Source organism: Sander lucioperca, chromosome 11 (assembly GCF_008315115.2).
Source record: "Sander lucioperca isolate FBNREF2018 chromosome 11, SLUC_FBN_1.2, whole genome shotgun sequence".
Lineage (NCBI taxonomy): Eukaryota > Metazoa > Chordata > Actinopteri > Perciformes > Percidae > Sander > Sander lucioperca.
In genome coordinates this window covers 20481146-20496582 of record NC_050183.1, presented here as the reverse complement: position 1 = coordinate 20496582, position 15437 = coordinate 20481146, and the positions used below count along the sequence as shown (strand labels likewise).

Here is a 15437-nt window from a genome sequence, read left to right as displayed (position 1 = left end):
CTAGTTTGACTGCAGCAAATATTAGCCTAATGTTTGACTACAGCTCAAAGGTTTGTTTTGCAAGTTGGACACAACATACTGTCGCTGCACTAACAAAAAAACTGAAACGTGTAGGGGATAATTGATCTGCTTCTGGATAACAATATGAGATAAAACACTGACTCTATTATACTAAAAATAACACCTCTTAAACACTTTCAATTAAAACAACAATTTGGCCCTTATTAAAGGTGCAAAAAAAATGGTTTCCATGTTTTGCTTAGAGCACCAATTTTATCAACCAGTTTGAGTGGACCTGGACTCAGTACAAGCTGTAATGGGTTTTTTGTTGCATGTGCCATGTATTTAGCTGTTTTAGCAGATTTTTCTCTGTCAAGAGACCAACCCTGTTGTTTTTTTCCCTCTTTTACGTATTCCAAGCCATGCATTTATAGCACCACAGAGAGGTTAAATATTTTATAGTAGTTGGCTGCATCCACAGACCCCCATTATACCATACAACCACATGTGTTTTATTGGCTCAGCTATGGCTAGACAATGGAAGATATAATTGATACAATAAAGTGCTGATGTTTATTTTTGAGCATCAGATGTTAATGCTAGTAATTGCTGTTTTCCTTTCGGTGGTGTAATGTCCATGGAGCACGACTGGACTCAACCACACATTAAACTTACTGCAGACAGAAATTATTTTTTACTGTGTGTGTGTGTGTGTGTGTGTGTGTGTGTGTGTGTGTGTGTGTGTGTGTGTGTGTGTGTGTGTGTGTGTGTGTGTGTGTGTGTGTGTGTGCGCGCGCAGGAGATGACTCATCTGCAGGCTAATATCAATTAGCTGTTTCTACTGTACAGGGTTGTTATGGAAACATGTTTTAATCCATTGAGGTTTTTCAAGGACACACACTTTCTTTTTCTCTTTCTTATTCTTCTTTTGCATTTGTTCTTTTTTTCCCACCTCTCGCCATTTCTCTCTCTTCCAGGCTCCCAGATGGTTTTACGCAGCTCCTGAATCTGACCCAGCTCTTCTTAAATGATGCCTTCCTGGAGTATCTGCCGGCTAACTTTGGCAGGTAAACTGATGCATGTCATTGTTTGTGTGTGCTTGGTTGTGTGCATTTGCGGATGACTGTGTTAGATGGGGTCCCAATATCCCATACTTTTTTAGCATTTTATCCAGGTACTTATTTCTCAATTTTCAACAAGTTGTTCTGCCCTTTAAATTCTGTTATTGTGAGCGAGTCAGCTGATAGCGGTCAGTTCATTAAGAATTTCAAATGAAATCCTGTGCAACATGTGAAAGCTCATAAGTGAAAGACATTCTCTAAATTGACACATTTTCATGGTGATGTTCATCTGCAAGGATGTGGTGTGATTTTTGATAATTAAACATAATTGATCAATCATGATGCATCATTATTATCACTGATTAGGAAATAGCACTGCTTCTGGAGTTGAAATGGGGATAAATGTGGCCTGTTTTTGCCTCATTTCACTGAATGTTATTAACAACTGATGTAGTAACAGTTGGTGCAAGAGAGAATTAATACAGTAAATTAAGTTTTGGTTTATGTGCCTTCTGTTTTTCAGACTCTCCAAACTACGGATCCTGGAGCTGAGAGAGAACCACCTGAAAACCATGCCAAAGTAAGAACAAACGCCATATGTGTGTGTGAGAAAGACAGAAAGAAAATTTTACACACACACACACACACACACACACACACACACACACACACACGCTTCATGGTACCGACTGTATGCTTGCTTTCCCAGGTGTCCAGATTAAAACAATATTTATCCCTGGCAGGTGGTCTTGAATACTGATTACATAACACCTGTTATAACAGTGATGTCTGGGTGGTGATGTGGATATGACATATGCCTTTGGTGTGGGAGATCTGGGTTCAATTCCCACTGTCAACCAATGTGTCCCTGAGCAAGACACTTGACCCCAAGTTGCTCCAGAGGTGTGCAGCCTCTGACATATACAGTATAGCAATTGTAAGTCGCTTTGGATAAAAGCGTCAGCTGTTTAACATAACAACTGTACCTAACATAGACAACTGTCAAAGTTGTAGAGTAACTAATTTAAATTACAATAGACTGTGAAAAGAGACTCCTGGAACCATCACCTTATCGTGGTGGAGAGGTTTGTGTGTCCCTATGAACCTGAGGGCTGTGTTGTCTGGAGCTTTGTGCTCCTGGTAGGGTCTCCCAAGGCAAAGTGGTCTCAGGGGAGGGGCCAGACAAAGAATGGTTCAAAAACCCTATGAAAAAACGAGGTAGAGATGGAGTGACCCTGCCTGGAGGAAGCCCGGGGCCCCCGTCTGGAGCCAGGCCCAGATGGAGGGCCCGTCGGCGAGCGCCTGGTGGCCGGGTTTGCCACGGAGCCCGGCCGGGCACAGCCCGAAAAAGCTACGTGGCACCTCTCTCTCCAACCCATGGGCCCACCACCTGTGGGAGGAACCGCTGGGGTCGGGTGCGCTGCCACATGGGTGGCAGTGAAGGTCAGGGGCCTCGACGGACCAGACCCGGGCAGCAGACGCTGGCTCTGGGGACGTGGAACGTCACCTCTCTGTGGGGGAAGGAGCCGGAACATGTGCGGGAGGTGGAGCGCTACCAGTTGGATCTGGTGGGGCTTACCTCTACGCACAGTCTCGGTTCTGGAACCATACTCCTGGATAGGAGTTGGACTCTTTTCTTCTCCGGAGTTGCCCAGGGTGTGAGGCGCCGGGCGGGTGTGGGGATACTCACAAGCCCCCGGCTGAGCGCCGCTACGTTGGAGTTTACCCCGGTGGACGAGAGGGTCGCCTCCCTACGCCTGCGGGTTGTGGGGGGGAAAACTCTGACTGTTGTTTGTGCGTATGCACCAAACAAGAGCTCGGAGTATTCGGCCTTCTTGGAGACCTTGAATGGAGTCCTGTATGGGGCTCCAGTGGGGGACTCCATAGTTCTGCTGGGGGACTTCAACGCGCACGTGGGAAATGATGGAGACACATGGAGAGGCGTGATTGGGAGGAACGGCCTCCCTGATCTAAACCAGAGTGGTTGTTTGTTGTTGGACTTCTGTGCTAGTCATGGATTGTCTATAACGAACACCATGTTCGAACATAGGGATGCTCATAAGTGTACTTGGTACCAGAGCACCCTAGGCCAAAGGTCAATGATCGATTTTATAATCGTTTCATCTGATCTGAGGCCGTATGTTTTGGACACTCGGGTGAAGAGAGGGGCAGAGCTGTCAACTGATCACCATCTGGTGGTGAGTTGGGTCAGAGGGTGTGGGAAGACTCTGGACAGACCTGGTAAGCCCAAACGGGTAGTGCGAGTAAATTGGGAATGTCTGGAGGAGGCCCCTGTCCGACAGACTTTCAACTCACACCTCCGACGTAGCTTTTCGTGCATCCCTGTGGAGGCTGGGGGCATTGAACCCGAGTGGACAATGTTCAAAGTTTCCATTGCTGAAGCTGCGGCGGGGAGCTGTGGTCTTAGGGTCTTAGGTGCCTCAAGGGGCGGTAACCCACGAACACCGTGGTGGACACCGGTGGTCAGGGAAGCCGTCCGACTGAAGAAGGAGTCTTTCCGGGATATGTTATCCCAGAGGACTCCGGAGGCAGTTGCAAGGTACCGAAGGGCCCGAAGGGCTGCAGCCTCTGCCGTGAAAGAGGCAAAGCAGCGGGTGTGGGAGAAGTTCGGAGAAGACATGGAGGAGGACTTTCGGTCGGCACCAAGGTGCTTCTGGAAAACCGTTCGCCACCTCAGGAGGGGGAAGCGGGGAACCATCCAAGCTGTGTACAGTAAGGATGGGACGCTGTTGACCTCAACTGAGGAGGTAATAGGGCGGTGGAAGGAGCACTTTGAGGAACTCCTAAATCCGACTAATACGCCCTCTATGGTAGAGGCAGAGCTGGAGGATGATGGGGGATTGTCGTCAATTTCCCTGGTGGAAGTTGCTGAGGTAGTTAAACAACTCCACAGTGGCAAAGCCCCAGGGATTGATGAGATCTGTCCAGAAATGCTTAAAGCTCTGGGTGTGGAGGGGTTGTCTTGGTTGACACGCCTCTTCAACATTGCGTGGAAGTCGGGGACGGTGCCTAAGGAGTGGCAGACCGGGGTGGTGGTTCCCCTTTTCAAAAAGGGGGACCAGAGGGTGTGTGCCAATTACAGGGGTATCACACTTCTCAGCCTTCCCGGTAAAGTCTACTCCAAAGTGCTGGAAAGGAGGGTTCGGTCGATAGTCGAACCTCAGGTTGAAGAGGAACAATGCGGATTCCGTCCTGGTCGTGGAACAACGGACCAGATCTTTACTCTTGCAAGGATCCTGGAGGGAGCCTGGGAGTATGCCCAACCGGTCTACATGTGCTTTGTGGATCTGGAGAAGGCGTATGACCGGGTCCCCCGGGAGATACTGTGGGAGGTGCTGCGGGAGTATGGGGTGAGGGGGTCCCTTCTCAGGGCCATCCAATCTCTGTACGACCAAAGCGAGAGCTGTGTCCGGGTTCTCGGCAGTAAGTCGGACTCGTTTCAGGTGAGAGTTGGCCTCCGCCAGGGCTGCGCTTTGTCACCAATCCTGTTTGTAGTATTTATGGACAGGATATCGAGGCGTAGTCGGGGTGGAGAGGGGTTGCAGTTTGGTGAGCTGGGGATCTCATTGCTGCTTTTTGCGGATAATGTGGTCCTGATGGCATCGTCGGCCTGTGACCTTCAGCACTCACTGGATCGGTTCGCAGCCGAGTGTGAAGCGGCTGGGATGAGGATCAGCACCTCTAAATCTGAGGCCATGGTTCTCAGCAGGAAACCGATGGAGTGCCTTCTCCAGGTAGGGAATGAGTCTTTACCCCAAGTGAAGGAGTTCAAGTACCTTGGGGTCTTGTTCGCGAGTGAGGGGACAATGGAGCGGGAGATTGGTCGGAGAATTGGCGCAGCGTGTGCGGTATTACACTCAATTTATCGCACCGTTGTGACGAAAAGAGAGCTGAGCCCGAAGGCAAAGCTCTCAATCTACCGGTCAGTTTTCGTTCCTACCCTCACCTATGGTCATGAAGGCTGGGTCATGACCGAAAGAACGAGATCCAGGGTACAAGCGGCCGAAATGGGTTTCCTCAGGAGGGTGGCTGGCGTCTCCCTTAGAGATAGGGTGAGAAGCTCAGTCATCCGTGAGGAGCTCGGAGTAGAGCCGCTGCTCCTTTGCGTCAAAAGGAGCCAGTTGAGGTGGTTCGGGCATCTGGTAAGGATGCCCCCTGGGCGCCTCCCTAGGGAGGTGTTCCAGGCACGTCCAGCTGGGAGGAGGACTCGGGGAAGACCCAGGACTAGGTGGAGGGATTATATCTCCAACCTGGCCTGGGAACGCCTCGGGATCCCCCAGTCGGAGCTGGTTAATGTGGCTTGGGAAAGGGAAGTTTGGGGTCCCCTGCTGGAGCTGCTACCCCCGCGACCCGTTACCGGATAAGCGGAAGAAGATGGATGGATGGATGGATGGATGTGAAAAGCATTTATACTAATGCCAATAATACTACCACTGGAATTATTACTTTACAAGTATGACTACCAGGGCACAATCCGCTTTGCACTCTTAACTGTGAACATGGTTCAAAGTAATTGCTGGTTGTTGAGATGTTTCCTAATCAACCTGTAGGAGGTATGTTGATGTAAATCCAAAGGAAAACTGTGAGCATAAATAGTTAAGGTTTTTCCCTAAGATTTTAAAAGATGTTAGGGAATCACGCTTCGCAACTAGCTAACTAGAGTAAAAAAAAGAACAGTAATGTGTTCAAAATGTAAATGACATGATAGGAAAAACTGAAAAAGGAGGGATGCAGCTTTAGTAAACATCACTCCCCAGGAATAAATCCTAAATATGGACACTGCATGCATCGTTAATGGCAGATTATCCATGGCCAGATTGTAGATGCTACGTTTAAATCAAAGCAAATCAGAGAGCCACAATAATCAGAAGACTGCTAGACCCAATCAGCCAAGCAGAAATGCATTACAATGCTAAAAGGCAATCATTAGAATAAGAGCAAAAATAAGAATTAGAAAGCAAAGCAAAAACAATAAACATAAAATGAATGCATAAAGAATACATCTAATATGAGTATTAAATGCTAAACTGTATGTTGTGCATTTTTCAGTGTACAAAACTAGCCTATATAATGTACATATGTCACAATGTAGTAGTAGTAGTAGTATTAATCAATGTATTCTCTCCTCTCAGGTCCATCCACAGACTGACACAGTTGGAGAGGTTGGATCTGGGTAGCAATGAATTCTCTGAAGTGGTGAGACTGATTTTATTTTGAAATGCAGCATGAATTAAGTGTTTAAGTTTAACATTGAGATTGTCCTTTTTGATCAAAGAAAGCTCAAATATGAAAGTCGTAGGAGTAGTTTACTAGTTGAACCATATTTATTTGTAACAAGGAGGAGGAAACCAAACAGAAACACAGATGCTGTGTCCTATTTTGAGGGCCGCTGCCTTCAAAGTTCACATTTCAAGACCTAACACAGCATATGGTCAATCCTCTGTACACTGTCTCATTAAGGCAGGAGGAAGTTCAGCCTACTGTCCTTCAGTTGGACCCTGAAATGGGACACAGTGACCTAATGGAGGAAGAGAAGGCTGGTTGGAGGCTAACAGGATATGTCATCAGGGGCAGACAGGAAGTCGGCTATGACAGGAGTAGGTTGGCTGTGTGGTGTGCTTCCTGCCAAGAGAGAGAAAGCACTAAGGGAGAATTTGCCAGTCTTACCCACTCCACCGACATTTCTTTATTTTCTTTATTTATGCCAAACTGGGTCGGAAGATGCACTGAAGTAGTTATTTGGATCTGTACATGTTCACAACATAAGTGCTGAGACGGTGTCCTTTGATGTTAACGAATAATTCATATTTTTTTCATATAAATAGCTACTTTCTACATATCTGCATATTTGTTGATGCATATGTCTGCAATATTTGCTGATATGGATTCCTCTGTTTTCATGTTAGCCCGAGGTGTTGGAACAGATCCACAACCTAAAAGAGCTGTGGCTGGATAACAACTCTCTACAGTGTATACCAGGGGTAAGAACACACTTTCAGCTCTTGCAGTAAAAGAAAACAGCCGCTCTGGAGATATTTGAATGACACTTTCTTTCAGTTTGTTGCTTATCTGTCTTTTCTCTGTCATTCAATTGTTCCGTTTTCTCCTCGCTCTCCCCCACTGCAGGCGATAGGAAAACTTCGTCAGTTGCGGTACTTTGACTTAGCTAAGAATCGTATTGAGACGTTGGACACAGATATTTCAGGCTGTGAGTCCTTAGAAGACCTGCTGCTATCCTCCAACATGCTGCAGCAACTCCCTGACTCTATAGGTACACACACAAACACATACATACATGCACACACAAAGACACTCATAGACTTAAGTTGATGAAGCTGTAGCGCAGCATTTAAATTCCCACCTATTTAGTTCCTGATGGGCCTGCGCAGTAGACAGCAGCAGAGGACTGTGGTTGTACTGGGCACATCACAGGTGAGAGTGGTTCTAGCTGTGCGAGAGTGATGTAGCACAGATAACTGAAAAGTGTAATAAAGGATAAGGCTGGCGTTACTCTTTATTTTTCCTACTGACCACAAATCTTATGAAAAGACAAAAATAAAATCCCCACGTCCATTGATTCCTGTGAAAATCTTTAAAAACTGGTCACATATAAATTGTTTCAACAACTTGTGGTTTTCAGCCAATGATACTCAAACAGGAATACATTATGCATTTGTTTGGGACTATTTTTAGACCGACTAAAATTGATTTTATTCCGCTGGGGAATATTTATGGCAGCAGGGTGGTGTATGTGGGATTGAATCAAAATAAACTATAGTGTTTATGGTAATGAAAGAACATGGCACCCACTGCAGTCGTGTGGCTCATTGATGGGTTTTTGGACAAAATTGGAGCTTTATTATAAAGAGGAATTAGATATGCCATGATTTGGCTACACAGAAAAATAGTCGTCAGGATCCAATCATGTTGTTTTCACAATAAGAAAAATACAGAATATCGCCAACTCTATAATTTAATTCCACTTTTGTAGGTAAATTTGTTTTTAAAAAAAGGGGCATTTCAGAGCTCAGTGTATATGTGAATATGTGTGTTTGCATATTGTGTAGGAATGTTGAAGAAGCTGACTACATTGAAGGTAGATGACAACCAGCTGACCTCACTGCCTAACACCATCGGGAGGTAAGAAACACACACACACACACACACAGACAAAAAGCAAATAATAACACCATGTACTGTATACATTTGCTTTATTTTGAAATCACCTTCTACAGTATTTTGTCAGATTTTCTCAGCAGGTTTATCTTTGGTGGGTTGTGGTTTTCCCTGTGTATTACTGTTAGTTGCTGTGTTGTTATGCTGGCTCATGATTGGGGGGTTCTGTGTGTTGTGTTTGCTGCGTTGCTGTGGCGTTAGTGCGAAGCCCAAGCACGGGTAAGTAACATGAGCCTACCGGATCCAGGGGTGCGTTCAGAGACAGATAGATGTTCAACTGCGTTACAGATACAAACACACAAGCGTACAACTACATGGGGTTGTGGGAAACATCTTGAATTCATGCAAATTACATGCAAACATAAACTTTAATTTGGTTTTTTACTTTATCAATAATTGGACTTAATATTTGAATAAAATCCACATTCTCAATTGTGTACAATACACAATGTACAATACAAGCCCTGCATAAACGTACTGGGTCGAGATTTAAATGATTGCATGTAAAATGATTACAGTAGTTTGATTACAATCATTCTTATAATCCATCACAGTCCAGATTCAGTCACATAAATCAAATTAGTTGCTTTTGAAAAAAATGAGCATTTGTTGAATTAAGCAGAAACATTTTCTTCTGAATTCAGAAGTATTGTCTGAGTCTTTTTTTCATGTCTGTATACTTACAAGCATACAATTCTGCTCACATTGCAGACTGCAATAAGAACACATCCAGGATTTATGAATTGATTATGTTCTTTTTTTCAGTTTGAAACAGTTTAGTGACTTGGATCTTGTTGCTAATTATTGTGTGAATCAGTCAATCTGTGATGGATTACATTTTTAAAAGACTGTTTAACATCCAGTGAAATACGAGACTTAAATGTCACTCTTTGCAACACATTTGTATCTAAATGCTTTGAAAACATTTTGTCTTTCTGAACAAATCCCGGGTTTAAGCCTCAATAAGTAGTCCTGTAGATCCATTGTTTCCCCTCTGATTAAACCAAAAACATGAAATGATCCTTTTCTTACCCCTCCAGTTTTTAAGTGCTGCTTACTAAAGATGAATGTGATCATATTTCTACTCCTCTGTTTCCACAAAATAAAGAATGATATATTCCTAAATAAGTTATGATTTTACATTACTTAACAGATACGTATATCTGCAGAATTTATGCCTTTACCTCAACCAATACCACATGTATTTCCCTCTAGCTGCATCAGTACTATAGGATACATACTGTATATACACAGAGCTGAATCAGTAGATTTGTTTCTGTACTCTGTTGTAAGGCCTATAGTGGATTAAATCAAAATCAATAAGCAACGCAGTTACTTTTAAGGAAAGAGCAAGTACAGTCTTATGCTTTACTTCTTAATGTTTTAAGGCCATTACTATATTACAGCTATGAAATGGGCCACAATATACATTACATGTATATGTAAACCAGGTAGGTGTATTGCTGTCTCTGAGTTTACTCTGATTTAAAACATAGTAGCCTACCGTAGCACCTGGTATTAAACCCAAACTAAAGCATTTATGCTCCATACACAAAGGAGGAGATTTGAATCTAGAAAACGTAAAGTGACCTATAGTGACTACCGACTGAGCCACTGTGTTTCCTTGCAACACCTGCCATTGAGAGTAGGATTTAAGGAGCTTGTTGGCAGATGGCAGCTAAATGATCTCAGGAGTCATATTTGACACATTCAAATCTAGCTGTATATTTTTGTGGGAGAAGTAGGAGAGACATTTTCATTCTTTTAAGTAGGAATAGAAACAATGCTGAGAAGAAAATAATAACCTAGGCAAACTTAAATCTTAAAATAGGATATGAAACTCCTCTCCTCCCCTCTCTCCTGTCAGACCGTATGGTGGCACAGATGGTCGGGTCCATTGGGAATAATAATAGCAGACTAATGCAATGTTAACAGTGACAGTACAATAATGTAAAAGTGTTGTCTCATTAGCATTAGCCTGCTGTTAGCGTGCTGCCAGGCCAGTGATGACAGTCAAGGGGGGAGGAGGGTCAGGGTGTCCTGTAGAGGGCCTGCCCTGGATGTTACTGTAAATCTTAGTTGAGTGAAGAAGTTGAGATCCAGGTTGAAGAATTTCAGACATCAAAGGGGATTAAAGATGGTCAGCAAATGAGACCAAATTAATGTAGGTTATACCAGATTGATTTGGTTGGTTGAGTCTTAATTTATTGACTGATTCTTCAAGGTGATGATCTTTTCCTTCTCTCAACACTCTCTCCCTTAAGTTATCGCTATAAAGACAAATTTCTCATCTTATCCAAACATGTTACAGGATAAGGCTGGTGCCATTCTATATTTTTCTTATTGTCAACAAATCCCACCAAAAACATCAGAACCAACACTGTGTTAGTCCTTCACTCAATACCCTGCCAGTGGCACTCAGCTTCAAATAATAATTCATCCTAAAATAATAAATTAAAGGTCAGTGATTTCCTCAAACAGCCTAAACATAACTCAAACTGGAGGAAATAATGCATTTGTTTGGGACTATATTTTAATACAAAAACCTTTTTGGAAAACTATGAAGCTCTGCATAAGTGAATAAGTTTAATCAGGCTTTGGCTACACAGACAGTATTTGATAGTAGGATTAATACATTCTTGGTTCAGTCTTTTCACAGGATTTGTTGGCAGTAGGAAACATAAAGAGCTGTGCCATCTTTATCCTTTACAACCTAAGTAATCTAAGTAATCTAAGGTTGCAGCAAATATTTAGCAGCCTGCAGAATAATTTCCGTTCTTTCTCTGTCATTTTCTTTGCATCTCTTCTTTTCTGCCTCTGTTTCTGTCACACAGTCTGTCTTTATTGGAGGAGTTTGACTGTAGTTGTAATGAGTTGGAGTCGTTGCCTCCCACTATTGGCTACCTGCACAACCTGAGGACCTTCGCTGCTGATGAGAACTTCCTCTCAGAGCTGCCGCGGGAGGTAGGAAGATCAACACCTGATGAACACTTGCACATCTTCCCTGCAGTGCAAACTGAAACTATTAGTTGATTAAACTATTTTGATAATCAATTGTCTTTTTTTTAAATAATTCCTTAATCAACAAATGCCATAAATTGACTGCTTCCTGCTTGTCAATTGTGAACCTTTGCTGTTTTTCTTTACTTTCTATGACAGTGAATATAATCTCTTTGGGTTTTCTACTGTTGGTCAGACAAAATAAGCAATTCATCGAGGAAATTGTTAGCTGCAGCCCTAATATGTTTTATGCATTGTACTGTAATGTAGCTAGTTTAAAGATGTCCCTCATATAGAAGATCATTTTCAGCACCAGGCTTAATTGTAATTTGATCTGATGGTTAATATGTGTGTGTGTGTGTGTGTGTGTGTGTGTGTGTGTGTGTGTGTGTGTGTGTGTGTGTGTCGTTGTGTGTGTGTGTGTGTGTGTGTGTGTTTTAAGATCGGTAACTGTAAGAATGTGACAGTAATGTCGCTGCGGTCCAACAAACTGGAGTTTCTTCCTGATGAGATCGGACAGATGACCAAACTACGAGTCCTTAACCTCAGTGACAACAGGTACACACACACACACACACACACACACACACACACACACACACACACACACATATGCAGGCAGATGACCAAACTATTACTCAGTAGTGACAATAGATGCATACACACACACACACACACACACACATGCAGGCGGGCAACACTTTCTCAATGGCCGTTTTGGTTCTGTAGCAGCTCTCACGGCCTACAGTTGCCACGGGATTGGGTAAGTTGGTTGCCATGGTTACGTGCTCTGCAGGCTGTACAGTGTGTGGCCATAAGAAACATCTCTCTTTTCTTTCTCACCCCTCCCGCTACGTCTCTCCCTTAGGTTAAAGAATCTACCATTTACCTTTACTAAGCTGAAGGACCTGGCAGCTCTCTGGCTTTCTGACAATCAGGTACTGTATCTCCTCCCACATGGTAACAAGTATGCAGCACTAACACACAAAGCTACTGTACGCATTAATCAGAAAACCAGGCTTTTACTTGAGAAAGACTATTTGTAAATAAAGGTGTTCATCTCCAGTTCTCCTGTTCCATCAGTGTTTCCTTTTCATGCAAACTTTATGCTTCCTCCCTTTGTTTCACATCAAAAACCTTTTCAGTGGAGCAAGTACAGTAGCATTATTTCATTATCTCCCAGAAAGACTTTTATTGTAAAACATCTGCAGGAAGCGTTGAGTTTTACTTACAACAACCTATTATCCAAAAGGCAAGGTGTAGAAGAGTGGATCATTATACATGAACAACTATGACATGAATCTGTTGTTGTACTGATGGAAATAATGCTGTGCATATGTTGAATTCACCATAGCTGCAGTGATTTTACTGTTCCCTCTGTCTTTATATTGGGCCGGCCACGTTAAGTTTTTGGGACCCAATAATTCCTTGATTACTTACTTTTATTGGATAATTCATTGCATATAAATCTTCTCAACAATGTTGAGGCTCGATAACAAATTCAGCATAAGTAATGAGAATGTAGAATGTAGAGTTATTGCTCTGTCCATGATCATGCATTATTTAGCTCAAAACTATATTTTTTACGATACAAAAATATTGTTCATGCCATTTAAAGTTTAGTTTCAACAAAGTAAATTAAATTGAAATCGAAGTCACAACAACAAGGGAACTTTACCGGACTGCTTAAGAAGAAACCAAATTTTAAATTAAAATGCAATTAGTTTTTATGAGATGAACATGCAAATTAGAGAGGCACTTGACAATTAATTTGACTCGCTGATCATTGCAAAATTGAATTTGTATTACAAATGTTAAGAAGTAATCAGTGTCTCTCCTTTTTGAATTTTAGTTTGCTTTCTAATTTTAAGTGATTTACAGCTTTACAGTAATACTTTGGCTGTTTCCTACCTGTCAGTCAGGCGGTTTTTGTTGCAAGTCGAGCCATTCAGATATTCTAATAAACATCTTTTTGCTTTTCAAAATTGGATGTAGGATTAGGTTTAGATTAGGAATTTGGGAATAAATGTGATCAGTGAACGTTCCCGCAAGAATACTAATACAAACGTGTGTGTGTGTGTGTGTGTGTGTGTGTGTGTGTGTGTGTGTGTGTGTGTGTGTGTGTGTGTGTGTGTGTGTGTGTGTGTGTGTGTGTGTGTGTGTGTGTGTGTGTCTGTGTTTGCAGTCCAAGGCTCTGATCCCACTGCAGACAGAAGCCCACCCTGAAACCAAACAGAAGGTTTTGACCAACTACATGTTTCCTCAGCAACCGCGACATGATGAGGGTACAAACTCTGTGTGTGTGTGTGTGTGTGTGTGTGTGTGTGTGTGTGTGTGTGTGTGTGTGTGTGTGTGTGTGTCTCATCATGTGTAGACATGGGTTAAGGACATTTAAACAAAGGTCACGGAATGTTTTCTATTTGTTTTATCACACTTGTTTTGTTACATTATATGATGTTATGTGCTCTGACGTTATGTCTAACAGTGTTTTTGTACATGAATGTGTGCATGTTTTATGCGTATGTTTCTAAATGTACACGGGAATTGAATGCGGCAACATTTGTGTATGAATAAGCTTCTGTCTGACAATTAGACCTATTGTTTAATAGCAGTTTTAACCCTGTCCTGGATGTGTGTTTGCGTGTGTGTACAGATTACCAGTCGGACAGTGACAGCTTTAATCCTACTCTGTGGGAGGAGCAGAGACAGCAGAGGATGACTGTGGCCTTTGACTTCGAGGACAAGAAAGAAGAGGAAGACAACTCTGGGAAGGTCAAGGTCAGCTGTCTGTCTGTCTGTCTGTCTGTCTGTCTGTCTGTCTGTCTGTCTGCGTCTCTGTCCGTCTGCCTGTCTGCCTGTCTGTCTGTCTGTCTGTCTGTCTGTCTGTCTGGCCGTTGGGGCACTTCCAACTCTTGAATTAGCAGGAAATTGTCCAGGTTGTATATATACAGTATATATTCACTTTCAGATTCTGAATTAGTTTTGAAATAATTTGGCGGTGTTTCTTTTCCCTGATCCGTAGTATTTAGAGCCATTTGACATATAAAGGTGGTGGTAAAAAAAAAAAAAAAATCTGATTCCTCTGTGACAAAGTTTAAATATTTGTAATTGATATCAGCATCAGCTTTATTAGCCAGGTATGTGTGCTCATACAATTTGAATGAAAAAAAATGTTTTTTGCATTGCTCTCAATGTACTTACACATAAATAGACATAGCATAATACCTGACCATAACCCTATATCTATATAATATCTTTTGTTATACAGTATATATTTTCTTTGTTGTATGCATTGTATTTTTATATGTTTTATGTCAAGCACAGTACTGGAGGGGGCAACAAAGCATTTTACTGCGATATGTTAAGTATGTGACGAATAAAACTTGAAAGCAGTATTGTTAAAAGATGTAGGAGTTTTTAGTTTTGTTTTGTGTTGTGAGTATCAGGGGGGTTATATTTTAAAGTAAACTTTCCAAAGTGTATTTATCTGTTTAAGATATATTCCCAGAAACCTGCAGTTTTTCTATTCTAATTGCTATTTTGTTTCTCTTACTGGAGTGTGTGAAACATGATTGAACAGTCATTCAAATAAACAATGAAAGTAGGATTAACAGGATTCATGATGTCTTGTTTGAGATGTTTTGAAGTTTAACAAGTAACACAATATTTATAGCATTCCTATTAAATGCTTACTTGTGTGTGTTCTATATATTTTCATGTATACACTCAACCCATTTCATGTTTGTGTGCAGGTGGAGATAAACCTAAAGCGCTACCCAACACCCTACCCTGAGGACCTTAAGAACATGGTCAAGTCAGTGCAAAGTCTTGTGGGTAAAAGCGTACACGCCGGACACGGGCACCAGCACCAGCACCAACACCAGCACCAGCACCAGCTCCAGCACCAGCACCAGCACCAGCTGAGCACAGGCACCGCCACCTCGGCAGGAACCAACATGGAACACACGCACCTCAGCAAAGAACAGTACGAACAACCATGGCCCCTGCCTCCTAAAGAGGTAGGAAACACACACTCCCAGCCACAGACGTGCTCACACTCACACACAAAAATATTCAATTTTACCATACATCACCATACGCTACATATCAGTGTATCTGTAGGATTGAGATGTCTGTGTGTGTGTGTGTGTGTGTGTGTGTGTGTGTGTGTGTGTGTGT

At 42.6% G+C, this 15437-nt stretch overlaps 1 protein-coding gene across 11 annotated transcripts in view; it reads left to right on the top strand.

Annotated features, from left to right (window-relative positions):
* lrrc7 (leucine rich repeat containing 7) overlaps window positions 1-15437 on the top strand; it is a 126303-nt gene that overhangs the window by 76846 nt on the left and 34020 nt on the right. For 9 of the 11 annotated variants that reach the window (XM_036007231.1, XM_031283873.2, XM_031283879.2 and 6 more), the window contains 13 exons: window positions 978-1067; window positions 1585-1641; window positions 6215-6278; window positions 6989-7063; window positions 7209-7353; window positions 8150-8222; window positions 8460-8477; window positions 11093-11222; window positions 11701-11816; window positions 12127-12196; window positions 13444-13543; window positions 13912-14036; window positions 15011-15277. In XM_036007231.1, the coding sequence (XP_035863124.1) occupies window positions 978-1067; window positions 1585-1641; window positions 6215-6278; window positions 6989-7063; window positions 7209-7353; window positions 8150-8222; window positions 8460-8477; window positions 11093-11222; window positions 11701-11816; window positions 12127-12196; window positions 13444-13543; window positions 13912-14036; window positions 15011-15277 (1330 nt within the window). The remainder of the gene's footprint in view (window positions 1-977; window positions 1068-1584; window positions 1642-6214; window positions 6279-6988; window positions 7064-7208; window positions 7354-8149; window positions 8223-8459; window positions 8478-11092; window positions 11223-11700; window positions 11817-12126; window positions 12197-13443; window positions 13544-13911; window positions 14037-15010; window positions 15278-15437) is intronic. The other 2 variants (XM_031283882.2, XM_031283872.2) reach the window with 1 other exon arrangement.